This window comes from Pinus tabuliformis, chromosome 1_2 (genome assembly GCF_031772625.1).
Source record: "Pinus tabuliformis cultivar Carrire ecotype Pingquan chromosome 1_2, CPIR1, whole genome shotgun sequence".
NCBI classification, from domain to species: domain Eukaryota; kingdom Viridiplantae; phylum Streptophyta; class Pinopsida; order Pinales; family Pinaceae; genus Pinus; species Pinus tabuliformis.
Genome location: NC_142298.1, coordinates 140,854,267 through 140,870,240, shown reverse-complemented (window position 1 = coordinate 140,870,240; position 15,974 = coordinate 140,854,267). Strand labels below are relative to the sequence as shown.

The window sequence follows — 15,974 nt, the reverse complement described above, 5'->3', positions numbered from 1 at the left end:
AGCAGGCTGTAGCAATGCGAGAGGCACAAGTGTTTTGCACAGTGCTAGGTGGCACAAAGAAGTGTGTAATGGTGCGAGATGCATGGAGATGTTGCAGTAGCGCAAATGTCAGAGAGGGAGCACTTGTCAGCAACAGGTAGAGCTTCAGCATCAGAGTATGTTCCTAGCCCAACAGAGTGGTCAGTTGGGAGTGTTTTTGTTCCAAGTGTTGTTGGAGCAAGTGGACCGGGAAAATGTGTTGCATGCAGAACATTCAAGAGTTGCAGGATAGCGGTTGCAGATAATCCATATCTTGTTGAGAGGGAGTGTTGAGAATGCAACAAGATGATGGAGCTTAGTGGAAAGGAGTCGCCTTCACTAAGTGGGCCCGCAGGCTATTTTTGGCGCAAAGTCTATTTTTAGACATATGGATCATGGTCTATGAGTTGCAGGATGCTATTTGTGGATGATTGGTCATGTTGGCAAAAATAGATGGACTTCTATTTTTAGACATATGAGCAGAGTCTATTTTTAGATTGCTAGGCTAAAAATAGAATAATCGAATATTATTAGCTCTTAATAATATTTGGACTATAAACATTATCTTATCTTCTTGGAGCACTTCAGTTTGAGCTACGGATGTGGCACATACAGCGACCAGAAGGAAATACACTTTTATTATGGGTTAGTTGAGCTATTGCATGATGGACTTCAATTAGAACTCACGTGGTTGAGTTTGGTGGAGTTGATTGAGGAGTTGATGGAGTTGTGTTCAATTTGACTTAGTTGAACTAGTTGTATTTAGTCTCACTGCAGAATACACTAGTGATGAGTGATGTGAATTAATTGTTAATTAATTCACTAATTATTAACTCATAAATCAACTAAATAATACATCAGTTAACTCAGTGCATGGACAGTTCAATGGAGACAAGTGTTAGAGGTGAGTGAAAGGGCAAGACAGCTGTCAGTTGTGACTATAGTTGTGCATGAGATTTGCACAATCAATGGATTGAGTATTGCCAATGAGGATTGCGTGGTTCAACCAAGGGAAATACGAGTTTGGATCAGCCATTCTCATCTATTCTCATATAGGATTGCGCAGTGGAGGTAGGCAGATAGTGGAGGAGATTTGAACCTATGATTGATTCAGATCTGAGCTAGTTTTGTGTGTAACAGGTGGAGATAGTACTGAGTACTTGTGAGGAGTATTGTACTATGTATTGTTACATGTTCTCAATCATTATAATATACAGATAGTGTGGGGTTTTCAGTTGTATGCTTTCCCCGGATTACATACTGTGTTAATGTGCGCATGCGATTGATGTTTCATTGTTTTTAATTTCGCAAAATTGATTATTAACGTAGAGGAGGTTATGTATTATGCATGCATTCCGAAATAGTGTATAATCAGGATAATCTATGTGAATAAGTGTCATATTATTCAAAATTTCTACATAGGATAATCAAGGTTGATCCTTATATTCAGAATTGCCAACAAACTCTCAGCAAAGATCCAGTACTAATGCTCAAATGGGGTTGTCTTCAATATACCCTTTAACAACTCAACTTTAAATGCTCAGTGATATGCAATGAACCAAAAAGGGATGAGATGGATGTGAAACCATAGCTGTCATCTGAAATGTTCCAGGGACCTAAGAATCTCAAAGATAAATTATTCTTTTAAGAATGATACAGTCCTCTAAAATGAGCGTTGTAATACTTCAATCAAGCATCTACAGAGGTTCGGTCCCATCTCCAAGGATCATAGAAGATTTCAATCTTTAAGTATATCCTCCTATATGCTTATACAGTCTCAAGCGAAAATATCTTGACATTACTAAGAACATACCTTCTGAATACATGAACATACCTTGATGACTTCCAACCTTTCCCCGTGATTTTCGAGTAGCTCTTAGATTGGTATCCATGATATTTAAGAGAATGTCACATATTTGTTATTCTTGAACTTAGAGTTATCTCAGAGGGCTAAAGGTTTAATCAATGAAATTCCTCAGAAGCTTCTTGGTGATTGCAATCTCTTATACTTGGGCTTGTCCTCACCTGAGCTCTGATACCATGTTAATTTTAAGTTAACATGTTCTTTGTTTAGGTTAGTTACTTCATACATCCATTTTCCCATTAATCCATCAACAATCATACAATAACTAATGAAAAAACATAAGCGATAAATGTTGAAGACGAGCCAAGACATAAGAACACAAGAATATGGTTCAAGCCAGGGAAAATCCCCAAGATGGGGAAAACCCTTGATCGAATCTTCCTATTATTAATCATCAACTGTTCAACAAAGAGAGATATAGAGAACAATGATTTAAAGTCAATACTAACTTTCCAAATGGAAGATCTGACATCAAAGCACTTAAACATGAATATGACTTAATGAAGCTGCAATTCTGGCACCAAGGGCTGGAGATTTCTATACTGCAATTCTGAATACTGGTTAGGGCATAAGCACAATTAGCTTCAAGTGTTGATGGTAATCCTGGTCACTGGTTAGGACTATTAGCTTCAGTCCTCATTCTCCTCTCCCTCAATTACTATGATTATCCATAAAAGACACCCAATCACTGATTTAGAGCTTGGTAGCTCTTCCTCAACGAATCTTGACACAATCCCAAACTACATGGAAGAATTCTGACCTGTCTGCACTCAAGCCTGGGCATATGTGTCCTAGAGAGGACTTATACATGCCTTCATACCCACCGAATAGTCTTAGAAACAAGATACTGTACAGCTCTATTCCTGCGGCCTGTAACAAAGATAAACCTCACCAAATAGCACAGAAAAGCATCCAACATGTATTCCTCTAACAATGACTATATTCAACAGAAAATCTATACCCAAAATTAAGTGATAAGCTACCTAGACAGAACTCCTATCCTCCACACATGGAGCCACATAACTGCGGCTCTTTTTCCCAAGAAAACTATAGAATGAAATTGTTAATAGTTTATTCTGCCATATAAATTGATTTTTTTCTCAGTGGCATATATTCTTCTACCTATCTCCTTTCCTTATGTGTCAGTCATATCCGTCCATGATGAGTATTCCTAGTAGCCCTGCACATTTCTCTTGTACAATGATTGGCAGCATTGTCAAGAGTGTTCACATAAATGACATAAGTTAGAATGTAGGTGCAAACATAAAGGAAAATGTGGGTGCCGAATAAATAGGGACTGGGTGCTTAATAAGCATGAAGTGAGGTTTTGAACCCCATGTTTCACCAAATCAGTTTCAGACTTTAGGAGTTCCAGAGCAAACAATGAATCTATAAGATGTTAGTGTGGGCCTCTCAAGTTACAATGAGAATGCAGGTGCTTGAACATGGTGTTAAGCTTTCAGCCCTAAGCTTTGCCAACTCAAATACTTAAATTTTCTTTTGTGTCATTCCCAAAGGAAGCTATTGCCTTCCTGTCACAATGCAAATCAAAATTTTGAGTGGAAAATTTAAAAGATTAAGCCCTAACTAGCTGTCAAATAAATCCATGTCCTAAAGATTATTTATTGCTCAGTTGTTTAAGAATTTTTATAATGTAGATGCAGTGTGCACAATACAAGTTTTGGATTCATATATGAGCTGCTCTTCTGAATTTCTAAACTGATTGTAGAGATTCAATGGTATATCTTGTACTGTGTTGAAATTTTGGAAATTCTTTTTCCAGCTTATTCCAAAGAAGGGTGGGACACCCAAAAAATATGAAGTTGTTTTTATCACCCCAACAGGTGAAGAATTCAAGACAAAAAAGGCAATAGAGCGGTACTTGAAGGCAAATCCAGGAGAGACAACTATCTCTGAATTTGATTGGAGCATAGGTAAAGTTTTTTACTTGATTGGTTTTTCCTGATTTGAACTATGTTTGGAGCACAAGTAAAGTTTTTTATTTTATTGGTTTTTCCTAATCTGAACTTATGTTCTTACATGTCTTTGTTTTTTTTTCCGTTTAAAATCCATACCCTTTTTGTGAGGATATTGCAATGTATCTTTTAGAAAATATAATTTGACATTTTCTTTGTACCATAGGTGAGGTAACACCAACAAGGAGATCTTCAAGGATAAGTGAAAAGGTAAAGGAATCACTAGTCAAAACACCAAAAAGTGAATCGAAGAAAAAACCAAAGAGATCCAGAAAATCAAAAGGAGATTCAGAAGATGCAAAGAAACAAGAATCACAAGTAGAAGCTAGTAAGGAAGAGGAAATGCATGATACCCATCATGGGGAAGATATGGCTGAAACAGGGGAAGATGTTGATCACAAAAAGGAAGAAGAAGGGAAGGGAAAAGATGATCTTGATAAGAAGAAGGAAGCAAAAGAAGAGAGTGATGACAAAAGGGAAATAGAAAACAAAGAAAAAATACATGGGTCCAAAACTGAAGAAATAAATAAAATGGATGAGAAGGCAAAAGAGATGGCACCACAAGGGGCAGAAGGTGCCATAAAGAAAGATCCAGTGCTGGAGAATGAAGAAAAGCACAGGGATTTGGAGAGTAAGGGAGAGCCTCAGGAACCCAAGCAAGATTCAATTGATGTAACAAAGGAGAATGGTTTTGATGGTACAGGTACACTGGAGAACTGTGCCCAGGTCAAACATGCAGAGCCAGTGAAGGAAGTGCATGACCCAAGGGAAAAAATACTTGAAGGTCAAGCAGGACAAATGGCAGATGAGATTGGTTCACTTTCCAACCACACTACAGTAAAACAGACCCCTGAGCCCCCACTTAATGCATCCAACTGAACTTCTATGGTTTAAATTTGTGCATTGTTGGAGGTTAGCTTCTTAATTTACACATTATTCATTGGGAGTTTTGCCCCAGGTTTAGAGTTTGAAGAGAGGAGGAAAACTCTAGGAGTGTTTCTTTAATATTGCAATGATAGATTACTGCTATCCTACATATCATAGTGAAAATGGAACCTGGCTTTTGCAGCGACTCTTGCTACAGTTGCATAGTCACTAATTAGTTGCCATGGTTTTGGTTCTTTGACTTGCATTTCTTATCAATTTACTTTTTGTAAATTTAACTTATCTAGTTCCTTTTATAAATGTTCACTACAGTTTTTAGCTTCTTGCATATGATTTTATTAGTCTTTTCTTTATGATGTAACAAATTATCCATTGCAGCTATATTTAGTTCTCAATATATTCAATTTATCAGTAGTATGGAAAATGGTTAGGTTTAGATGCTTTATAGTTCTTATTGCATGTTATACATTCTTTGAAGCAAGGAGATGCAAAATGTTATTTCTCAGAGTCCATTATATTTGTATCTTTGAAAGCCTAGAGGTGTTTGAGTGTAGCCCCAATATTCTATTTTTCATGTTCAAGATTTTGTTGATTTTAGCTTTTTAACCTATATGAGGTCTCTATCTTGTTGCATCTCATGAAGCTTGAGACCTAAACAGAGCAGGATTCAGGAGCAAATCTCAAATGTAACACAATTCAGAGTCTGTTTGGGGTGAGTCTTTATGGGGATTATGTGTTGCTAATGCCTTCTTGATTTTGGTTCATTTGTCTTTCTTATTCTACAAAGATAGGCTTCATTATATTTGTTTTAGTATCAGTTTTAAGTTGTTGGATCATGTTCTTTGTTTTAATGAGATAGTTGATTTATAGGCATTTTATTGGGAACCCTTAAAGCATCTTAAAAATTAAAAATAAACAATTCCCGCATTTTTGATATCTGTTTTACTGTTGGAGTGGGTCCTAAAGCTATTCTTTTGTGTTTAACCTTGAATGCTTTTGATTTAGTGGTGCATGGTTTGTTGATTTGAAGTGTCAGACTTATCTTCCACAAGCCTTTCTTTGCGTTCTTTGTGTATTATAACATATGTACCTTATGTAGACCATGAAACATTTTTTGTGATGGAGTAAGGATAACATTCTATTGAAGTGAATGTGATAACTTGTAGGAATTGAGGTGGGAAAGGAAGGGAACGATACTGCTTTAGTTGATGGTATTATTTTTGTATATAATTCTGTTAATAATGTTTATGGGTTATTGTAGTTTTTATAGCTACTTATCAATGTTTTGGTACTTATGTGAATTATATCTCCTCTCTTTATAAACTCTGGTCATGGAAAATAGAAAGGGCTTCACCGCATTAGTGGCAAGAACCAACGTCCTTGTCGAGCTTAGGGGAAGTGTGGATTTACTTTTTGCTTGACGACACAAAATTGTATGGCTTTTGTTTTGTTGGAATTTTAGGCCTTAAATTTGATCTTGCATAGGTTACTTCGTTGTAGGGTGATAAGGCTCTTGGTTCTTGGTGTTCAAGACATTCCTTTAATATTGTTTAGCTTAAATTTTCAAGAGATTCTTTGATTATAGAAGTTGCAGGGTCATTCCTATTTCAAGGAAGTGATATTAGTTCTTAATATTGTTTCCAGGGTCATTTCTATTTCCTATATGATGTTAGTTCCAATGTAATCACTCATTATGTAAAAGAGACCTTAAAGAGAAATCCACTATATCTAGATTGAGTGGGCCTAATGGTTAAGAGCATGTGTTTCCTCCTAAGAGGTCACAGGTTCAAAACCAGAGCGGGTAGAGTATGTATGCCTTCATTGACTTAACAGTGAAATCACTGTGTGGAGGTGGGTCCCTTGTCCCACAAGTAAGGGGGTCTCATACCAATGTGGGGTATGGCTTGGTTGTGACCTTTAGAATTGTATTTCAAAGGTATGAGAGTGCAAGGAAGCCTTGTCTTTAGTGAGGTGCATGATAAGGTAAAGCTTGTCTTCAACATGTACAAAATAATGTAAATGTTTGGAGGTTTATTTTGGAATACACCATTGTTTTGAGCTAGCCAAATGGAGCAGATCACCTCTAGAACCAAAAATTTGTCTTATGTTCTAGTTGTAGTCCATTCATTTAATGCCTCTATGTTATCTCCAATCCATTGTTGCATTTTATATAGTCTATGAGTGATAGTCCATATCTCATTAGTGAGATGACAATGAAAAGGTGATTTCATGCTTTCGTGTTATTCCCTTAAGAGTGCATGTGTTGGTAATTTTCCATCCTCTTCTTCTAAGCATGTCTAGGTTGGGATTGCACCCTTCATTTGAGTTTTGGGGCCCCAACCTTAGTTGTCTTGCATCTAGAGGGTCTAGAATTGTGCTTGAACACCTTATTTGGCGCAAACCTATTCATAAAGATTCATCAATTGATTTTTCATCATCATATAGATCAATTTATATGTTATTTTATATACATGCACATAATCAATCTTCCTAAAACATGGTTGATCTTTGTGTGCCTTAGCCAACAATGTTTCTCCAGGTGGGAGGGAAAACAATGCTTCTATATCTTGAATCAAAGAAAGTCCATCCTATCAGAATCAAAGGAAGTCCATCCTATCATGTTGGCTGGTCCTCCCTCCCCAACTGCCATTAAATAGTACTCTTCCTTTATAAAGATTGAAATTATTTCTTTGCTTCGGTGTTGTGTTCATTCTTTCTGTTATCTCTCAGAGATTATCCACCCCCATGATACCTTCCAAATGTGAAACAACCAATGGAAAAAGAAAAAATGGGGTTCTTGTCAAATGACAAAACAACGATAGAGATCAACGAAGAAGGGAAGGGAACATAAAAGACTAGCAAAGAGCATTACAACAAGAACAACAAGCCCAACACTAATCAATAGGATAGAGAAAGTACCTTGTAGGATCAACAATGGTGAGATGGATATGACGATGGCTAGATTGCTTGGATGGGTCATTCGATAGAATCAATCTAGCTTCTTCACTGCCCCTTGAAACCTAATGAAACCTAATCTCCCATAAGGGCTAACTGCCTTATGTTACCTCTCTATCCCTAAAATAAGAGCTTTAACTTGACCTTGAGCTTGACTTTGAGCTTGAGGTTACACTTTCCCTCAAACTAAAAAATGAGCTTGACCTTAAGGTAAGGCCTTTCATTACCACTTCTTGTTCCTCAAAGAAAGAATAATAACCTTACTTTCATTCTAAGCCCAAACTTCCCTTCGGCAAGCAACAAGTATTATCAATGAGCAGGTAGTGTGCCTAACCCTCACAATGTGTATCATTCGGTGCCATATCGTGTTGTAGTACTGTACTGTGCATGTTGGGTGGATGTGTCAAGTTGTGATGGTTCCTTCTCTCATGGTCTGGCGGTGCGAACTTCCCTCTGTTCTGGTGGTGCGGACTTCTCTTGTTTCTCTCGGGTATGTTAGAAACCAGGGGACCTTCTCCTCTCTCAGGTATGGTGGCTAAATAGGGTGCATATCCTCTTGGCCATTAAATGCCACAAACCATAGTGAGAGGTGCTTGAGTGTGGGTTAAGTATTTTCATTGTGGGAGAACTAATATGCATTTACAATGTCTATCAAAAGAAGAAAGGTGCAACTAATATGCATTTACAATGTATATCAAAAGAAGAAAGGTGCATTGAAGAATGCAAGTGGGGTCATAAAAGAGGCATCATGTCACCATACCAGGGATATAAAAATAAAAGGGTATAAAAATGTGAATAAAAAAATGGATACATACAATATTTAGTGAAAATAGGGGTTTTATAAATTGGGAAGGTGTATTGGATTTATATTGGTAGGGGGTTAAATAATGTGATTTTTAGAGGTATTTTCCAATATGTAGTCAAATTAAGGGTATTGTTTAGTATGCCACGAACGCACATGCTATGTCAGAGGTTCAGTGAGTGAAGTCCCCGTACCAACAACGAAGGAAAAGAATGTTGTTCTAAGAAAAAATATTTATAGAACATGTAAATGACGATGAATTGGTCCTTAGCTCATCTAGAGTAGTGGTGGAGGTTAATGAAAGGGGGGATTTAAAAAAAAAAACTATGATGGATATTGTGGAACAAACATATAGGGTTTTTATTTATTTTTTGAATTTTAATTAAATCTAACAAAAAATGTAAAAAAAATATATAGTAAAATCAACACTAAAATTTAAATATTTTACTATGTAGGGTTTTGAGTGAATCATCATACCTTTCAAATTCCAATCTTCTGAATAGTTCTGTTGTTCCAAAGTATTATGCTACTATTCAGTGCTCCCAATATGTCTCTCTTGCAAATCTCTTTTTTAATTAATCTAACAGAAATTGTAAGTTTTTTTATTAGTAAAATCAACAGTAAAATTTAAAATTTTTACTATGCAAGGTTTTGAGTGAATCACCATACCTTTCAAATTCTGATCTTCTAAATAGTTCTATTGTTCAAAGTATTATGCTGCTCCATAGTGCTCCTAGTATGTCTCTCTTGTAAATCTCTCCCTTCAAATTTTGGGAAAAATAATGAAATAGTGAATAACTTCTTACTATTTAAAAGACTTTATGAAATTAGATTTTGAAAACTCAATTATCACTCATTTTTCAATTTGAAAAAAACAAAAGCATTTTTTTTAGAACATCGATGCGTTTCATAGTAAAACACACTGGTGGGTTTACGAGAAATGTGCTAGTAAAACACACTGGTGGGTTCACGAGAAATGTGCACAACTTAAGATAAATTATTGGTGCGCTAAATTTTTTTAACGCACCAATATGGCCTGATCCTGCTCGAAAGTTTCCATTTCCCCTCCTATCTAGCATAGCCTTGACTTTGACTTTTCGACTTGATGTGAAATCGAGCGAGGCTAAGTTGTTGCCCTGATAGGATTCCTTTTTTATTTTTGAAATATTGGAAATTGATGCTGTTATTATTTTAACACACCATGTTAAATTGTAGCAAGAAAATGCTTCATTTGACTTGTGCCTTAGTCAAATGGAGAAATTTGAATTTCCACATCAAGAGGATGACTTGAGTTGCAGTTAGCAGGAATGACATGGCCAAGTCACTTAGTTAAGTCACTCAATTCGAGTTTATGGGTAAGAAGTAGAGTTGTGCTGAGTTGATTGCTAAGATCTAGCAACCTAGTGGAGTTATAATTATTGAAGCTCAGTTATCTAAGCTTTAGTCATGAATAGTGTCAGTAGGAGTTCAGTTGAGTAGTTGTAACTATTCTTAACTCAATGATCTCTTAGTTAACTAGTCAATTTACTAAAACTAGCCCTAGTCATGCATGCAATTCGAATTGCCTAGTTGAGTGGAGGAAAAAGGCATCACTGTAATCATTATTGTATAATAATAAGTGTACAATGTTTGCATGTAGCAGGTGAGCCATTTTGCAAGGAAATAGGAGGAAGCCGAAGGCCTATTTTGGATTAGTGTTGGTCAGAGCAGGTAGAGCAGAAGACCAGTATTGCAGTGCAAGTTGAAATTTAAGGATTGAAGTTGTCATTGTAATTAATTAGTGTCTCATTTGATATAATACAAAAAAGGAAGGGTTTTTCCCAGTTGGGTTCCCTAGTAAAAATAATGTGTTGATTGTGATTGAATGATTGCAGGTGTTTCTATTGTATGTTTTCCCTTTCGTAGATGGAGTAGAAAAAATTATGTATTGATTTTAGTTTGATTTCATTAACAGTTGAAAAATTTGAGTTATTTCGACATGGTATCATAACTATTGAAAACTACATAGAGACTAGGTTCCTGATCAATCTCTTAAGAAATTTCGAATAACAAAGTTTTGTGGTGCATATCTTCTTCAGTGCAGGAACAATGTTTTTTAATGGATTAAGGCTTGAGTATGCATTGGAGGGCACCTCTAATTTTTGTTTTGGATGACAATGGAGTATTGGAGTACACACAAATGATATTCCAAAACCAATAACATTAGATGGACAACAACTTGCTTAGTGGAAGAAAGACACAACAAAATCTAGGAGGATTATTCTAGAGGGAGTTAGAGATCACGTGGTTTCAAATTTCATGGAAAATAGACTCATTTTTCAATGTGGAAAACTCTCACTGATCTATTCCAAAGAAGCAGTGATGCCAAGAAATTGGCATTGAGAAATAAGCTTAGGAACATTTGAATGGGAAAAATTAAATTGTTGTTTAATAATATCCACATTCACTCAGGTCAGAGATGAGCTTGGAGGAGTTGGAGAAAATGTGCCATCATATGAACTTGTGAGCTTAACACTCCTTGGTCTACCAAAGTCCTGGCACAACTATTGGGATTCAGTTATTAATGGAAGAGACAAGATCCCATATTGGGAGAGACTTTGTTCTAAATTGGTGTAGGAGGAGATCAAAAGAAACACTAGAGATGGTGTGACATCCAGAACTGATGAGGAAGAAAAAATTGCTTTAGTAGGCAAAGGAAAGAAGTTCAGGGGCACAAAGACCCAAGGCAAGGAAAAATCCATCCAAAACCATTGGAAAAAGAAAGAGCTCAACAAAATTAAATGCTTTCACTGTCATGAATATGGACACTATGCAACCAAGTGTCCATACAAGAAATGCGAAAAGAAGCATAAAGGAGTAGCAGGAGGAGATGCTCTCACACCACAATTTGAGTTGGATTTCACCCTCATTGCATGCATGGAAAGTACTATATGAGGCAGTTTCTGGTACTTAGACTCTAGTGCTTCATTTCATATGATAGGAAATAAGGAGCTCTTCAACAACTTAGAGGAGAAGGACCTACAATTACACATAAAGATTGGAGATTATGAGAGGTATAATACCAAAGGAATTTGCACTGTCACCTTTAAGAGGGAGTAAGGCTCCCATATTCACCTACAAAATGTAATGTATGTGCCTGGTTTGAAGAAAAATTTAATTTATGTAGCTGTACTTGAATATCGAGGATATGATGTGGTGTTTAGTAAAGGGAAAGCTTATCTGAAGCATGTTGCTACTAGACAAGTAAAACAAATTGGTGTTCGGGTTAAAAATTTCTACAAGATAGAGGTGGATGCATGTGTTGAATTGAGCAGCAAGGCAAGACATGTTAAGGGCTGAGATGTTGGAGTGCTCTGACATAGATGCATGGGACACCTACACCATGGAGCCTTGAAAATAATGTAACCGATAGATATTGGATTTCCAAAATGCACCCTTGATCAACATGATGTGTGCAAGGGATGCACTCTTAGAAAATATGTTAAATTCTCCTTCCAGGGCCAAGATAGTAGAGCTGAAACCATCTTGGGGTGAGTTCACTAAAATGCGTGTGTACCATTTTCTACAGTCTCAATTGCAAATCACAGGTATTATGTGATCTTCATAGATGATTTTTACCACAAATGTTGGATCTATTTTATGAAGAATAAAGATGAGGTTTATTCAAAGTTTGTTGAATTTAAATCTTTATTTGAAAATGAGATTGGAAATAAAATTAAATCCCCAAGAAGTGATAATGGAGGAGAGTATATGTCTAATTCCTTCAAAGAGTTTAGTGCCAAGGAGGGTATTAGAAGGCAGTTGACTACACCCCACAACCCACAACAAAATGGGGTTGCAGAGAGGACAAATAGAAGCATTGTAGGAGCTGCTAGAGCAATATTGCATGACCAGGGATTGCCACTATAATTGTGGGTAGAAGTATGCAATATAGTTGTTTATTTTCATAATAGGAGTCCTCACAAAATTCTTGGAACGATTGCACCTGAAGAGGCTCTCTCTGGGAGGAATATCTCCGACTTTCGCATTTTTTAGATCCATGGTAATTTGTCATGTCTCCCAAGATAACAGGAAAAAGTTGGAGCCGATTACAGAGAGAGGGATATTTGTAGAATACAAAGAGACACCTCAAATTTACCATGTATACATGCCCTCACTCAGGATGACTGTTATGAGGAGGAATGCGAGATTTGATGAGGAGAAGGCCATGAGAATCTCTCTAGAGCGAGAGATGAGCATACCACCAGAGTAGGAGCCTATAGTTCCAAAGGAGGAGCCTCAATCAGATTCACAAGATATTGTGGAGCAGCCACATGTAGAGGAGCATAGAGCAGGTCATGGAGGCACCCACTCACACAAAGCATTCCAAAGAAGGGAGGAAGAGAAACATGGAGGAAAACAGGTTGGTGCAGGAAGCTTGGGAGCAAGTTGGAGCTCTGATCTCCTTTTTCAGACATGGGATATCACCAGATAGATATACTGGATATATGGCACTCATGTCAGAATTGATAGATTCTGAGCCATATTCTTTTGAAGAGGTAGTTTCCTAGTAGGTGTGGGTAGATGCCATAATGGAGGAGTATGACTCCATCATGAAGAATGATGCTTGGGAGGTTTTTCCAAGACCTAAGGACAAATTTGTTATTGGTTTCGGGTGGTTGTATAAGGTGAAACATGTAGTTGATGGTAGTGTTAAGAAGTACAAGGCCATATTTATGGCCAAGGATTCTCATAGGTGGAGGAGATTGATTATGAGGAGGAATTTGCCCCTCTGGAAAGATACTTGTCTATTAGGACCATACTTGCATTGGCAGAACAGATGGGGTGGAAGATCCACAAAATGGATGTCAATACTGTCTTCCTTAATGGAGTGGTTGAGGAAGAGATCTACATTGAGCAGCTTGAGGGATTTGAGACATTTGACAGGGATACACGTGTGTAGACTCAGGAGAGCCCTCTATGGTCTCAAGAAGGCACCACATGCTTGGTACACTTGCATATATTCTTTTCCTAGTGGATTGGACTTCACTAAGAGTGAAGCATATGGAAATCTCTACTACATTATGGTAGATGGCTATCCACTCATCTTAGTCAGGTATGAATATGATTTGATACTGATAGGGGATGAGAGGTTGATCCATTCTTGCAAGGAGGACCATGCAAGAAAGTTTGACATGAAGGATATGGGTTTGATGCACTACTTCCTTGGATTGGAGGTGTGACAATGAGATGGAGAGATATTTGTTGGTCAGGGGAAGTACACCTTTGAAATTCTTCAGAGATTCCATATGCATGATTGCAAGTCAATGGTCACTGCTCTAGCTACTAATTGGAGGAAATAGGATTCTTCTACAGGAGAGGCAATAGATTCCACTATCTACAAACATTTGGTAGGGTCCTTGATGTACTTGGTGAGCAGAAGACCCAAAATTTGTTTTGTAGTTAATCAACTTAGTGAGTTTATGGTGGAGCCTACCAAGCTTCACTAGAAAGAAACAAAACTTGTTCTTAGATACCTCATAGGCACAACATATTTTGGTTTATGGTACATGCAAACTAATGGAGTGAAGATCCAAGGTTTCATAGATGCAGATTGGGCAAGGTGTCCCTCAGATAGGAAGAGCACATTGAGAGCAGTCTTCAGTGTTGAGTCAACAATAGTTTCTTGGTACAAAAGGAAACAGAGATCTGTAGCATTCAACTCATTAGAGTTCGAGTATATGGCTTCTAGTCAAGCAACATGGAAGGTTATTTGGTTGAGGAGGATCTTGGTTGGTCTCTTTAGTCAAGGGATGGAACCTGGATTGATCCACTGTGACAATCAAAGTTGTATAAAACTCTCTAAAAATCCAGTGTTTCATGATAGGTCCAAGCATATAGACATCAGGTACCATCACTTCATAGATTGTGTGCAAAGGAGGATTGTTATGTTACAGTACATTCCTACAGAGAAGCAGGATGTAGACATCTTGACAAAGGTTTTGTCCAGAGGCAAGTTTGAGTTCCAAAGGAGCAGGATTGGGGTTGTTTAGAAACCTTTTCATTCTAATAGGGAGTGTTAAATTGTAGCAAGAAAATGCTTCATTTGACTTGTGCCTTAGTCAAATGGAGAAGTTCAAATTTCTATATCAGCAGGATGACTTGAGTTGTAGTTAGAAGGAGTGACATGTTCAAGTCACTTAGTTAAGTTAGTCAATTCAAGTTTGTGGGAAAAAAATAAGAGTTGTGCATGAGTTAATTGCTAAGATCTAGAAATATAGTGGAGTCATAGTTAGTGAAACTCAATTATCTGAGCTCTAGTCATGAATAGAGTCAATAGGAGTTCAATTGAGTATTTGTAACTATTGTTAACTCACTGATCTCTCAGTTAACTAATCAATTTACTAGTCATGCATGCAATTCGAATTGCCTAGTTGAGTGGAGGAAAAAGACATCAATGTAATCATTATTGTATACTAATGAGTGTATAGTGTTTGCATGTAGCAAGTGATCCATTTCTCGTGGGAATTGTGCAAGCAAATAGGAGCTTCCTATTTTTTAGGAGCAGGAATTACGCAAGGAAATAAGAGGAAGTTGGAGGCCTATTTTGGCTAACTGTTGGTCAGAGCAGGCATAACAAGAGATCAATGTTGCAATGCAAGTTGACCTTCAAGGATTGAAGTTGTCATTGTAATTGATCATTGTCTTATATGATATAATACAAACAGAGGAGGGGTTTTTCCCAGTTGGGTTCCCTAGTTGATTTTATTAACATTAAATATTGCGTTGTACATTTATATTGCTCACCAACTGTAGCTTATTCACAGGTTCTTCCAAGTGATAATGTATTTCCCGGTAGCTGTGAAAAGGCAAAGTAGTTGTTGAAAATGTTGGGTGTTGATTACATATCATCTCATGCATGTCCGTATGATTTCATTCTATGTAGAGGAGAATATGAAGACAAAGAGATATGTCTAAAATGTGGGCACGACAGGTACCATAAAAATAAAGGGTAAATTGTATGGTCCTCCTCATAATATATTGAGACACATGCCTATAATCCCAAGGATTCAAAGGCTCTTTCGTTGCAAATAATTAGTTATGTTGTAGGGATGACATGCCTCACACAGAAGTGAGTCGGGAGTTATGCGAATGCCAACAAATTCAATAGTCATGAAGCATATAGAGGATACATGGATTGAAAAATTCAAGGAGTAAGTATGAATTCTACGATTCAACATAGCCATGGATGGCTTCAACTCATATTCCATCCTAAACACCAACTATTCTATTTGGCATATAGTAGTGATCAATAACAATACCCCCACCATGGTTGTCCATAAAGAATGAACATCTTATGTTGGCTCTTATAGTCCCTGGTAGAAGACAAGTGAAGAATATCAGATGTTTACTTACAACCATTGGTAGGTGAATTGAAGGAATTATGGGAAGGGATACATGTATACGATGTATTAAGACCCATCGCAACAGAGAG

General features: G+C 37.1%; 1 protein-coding gene across 1 annotated transcript; it reads left to right on the top strand.

Annotated features, from left to right (window-relative positions):
• The first annotated feature begins 3,305 nt into the window (after window positions 1-3,305).
• Window positions 3,306-5,026, top strand: LOC149204914 (uncharacterized). Its single transcript, XM_089397244.1, has 3 exons — window positions 3,306-3,317; window positions 3,666-3,816; window positions 4,025-5,026. Exons 1-3 carry the CDS (start codon window positions 3,306-3,308, stop codon window positions 4,735-4,737), a joined length of 876 nt encoding a protein of 291 aa, XP_089253370.1. The 3' UTR covers window positions 4,738-5,026.
• The last annotated feature ends 10,948 nt before the right edge of the window (window positions 5,027-15,974 follow it).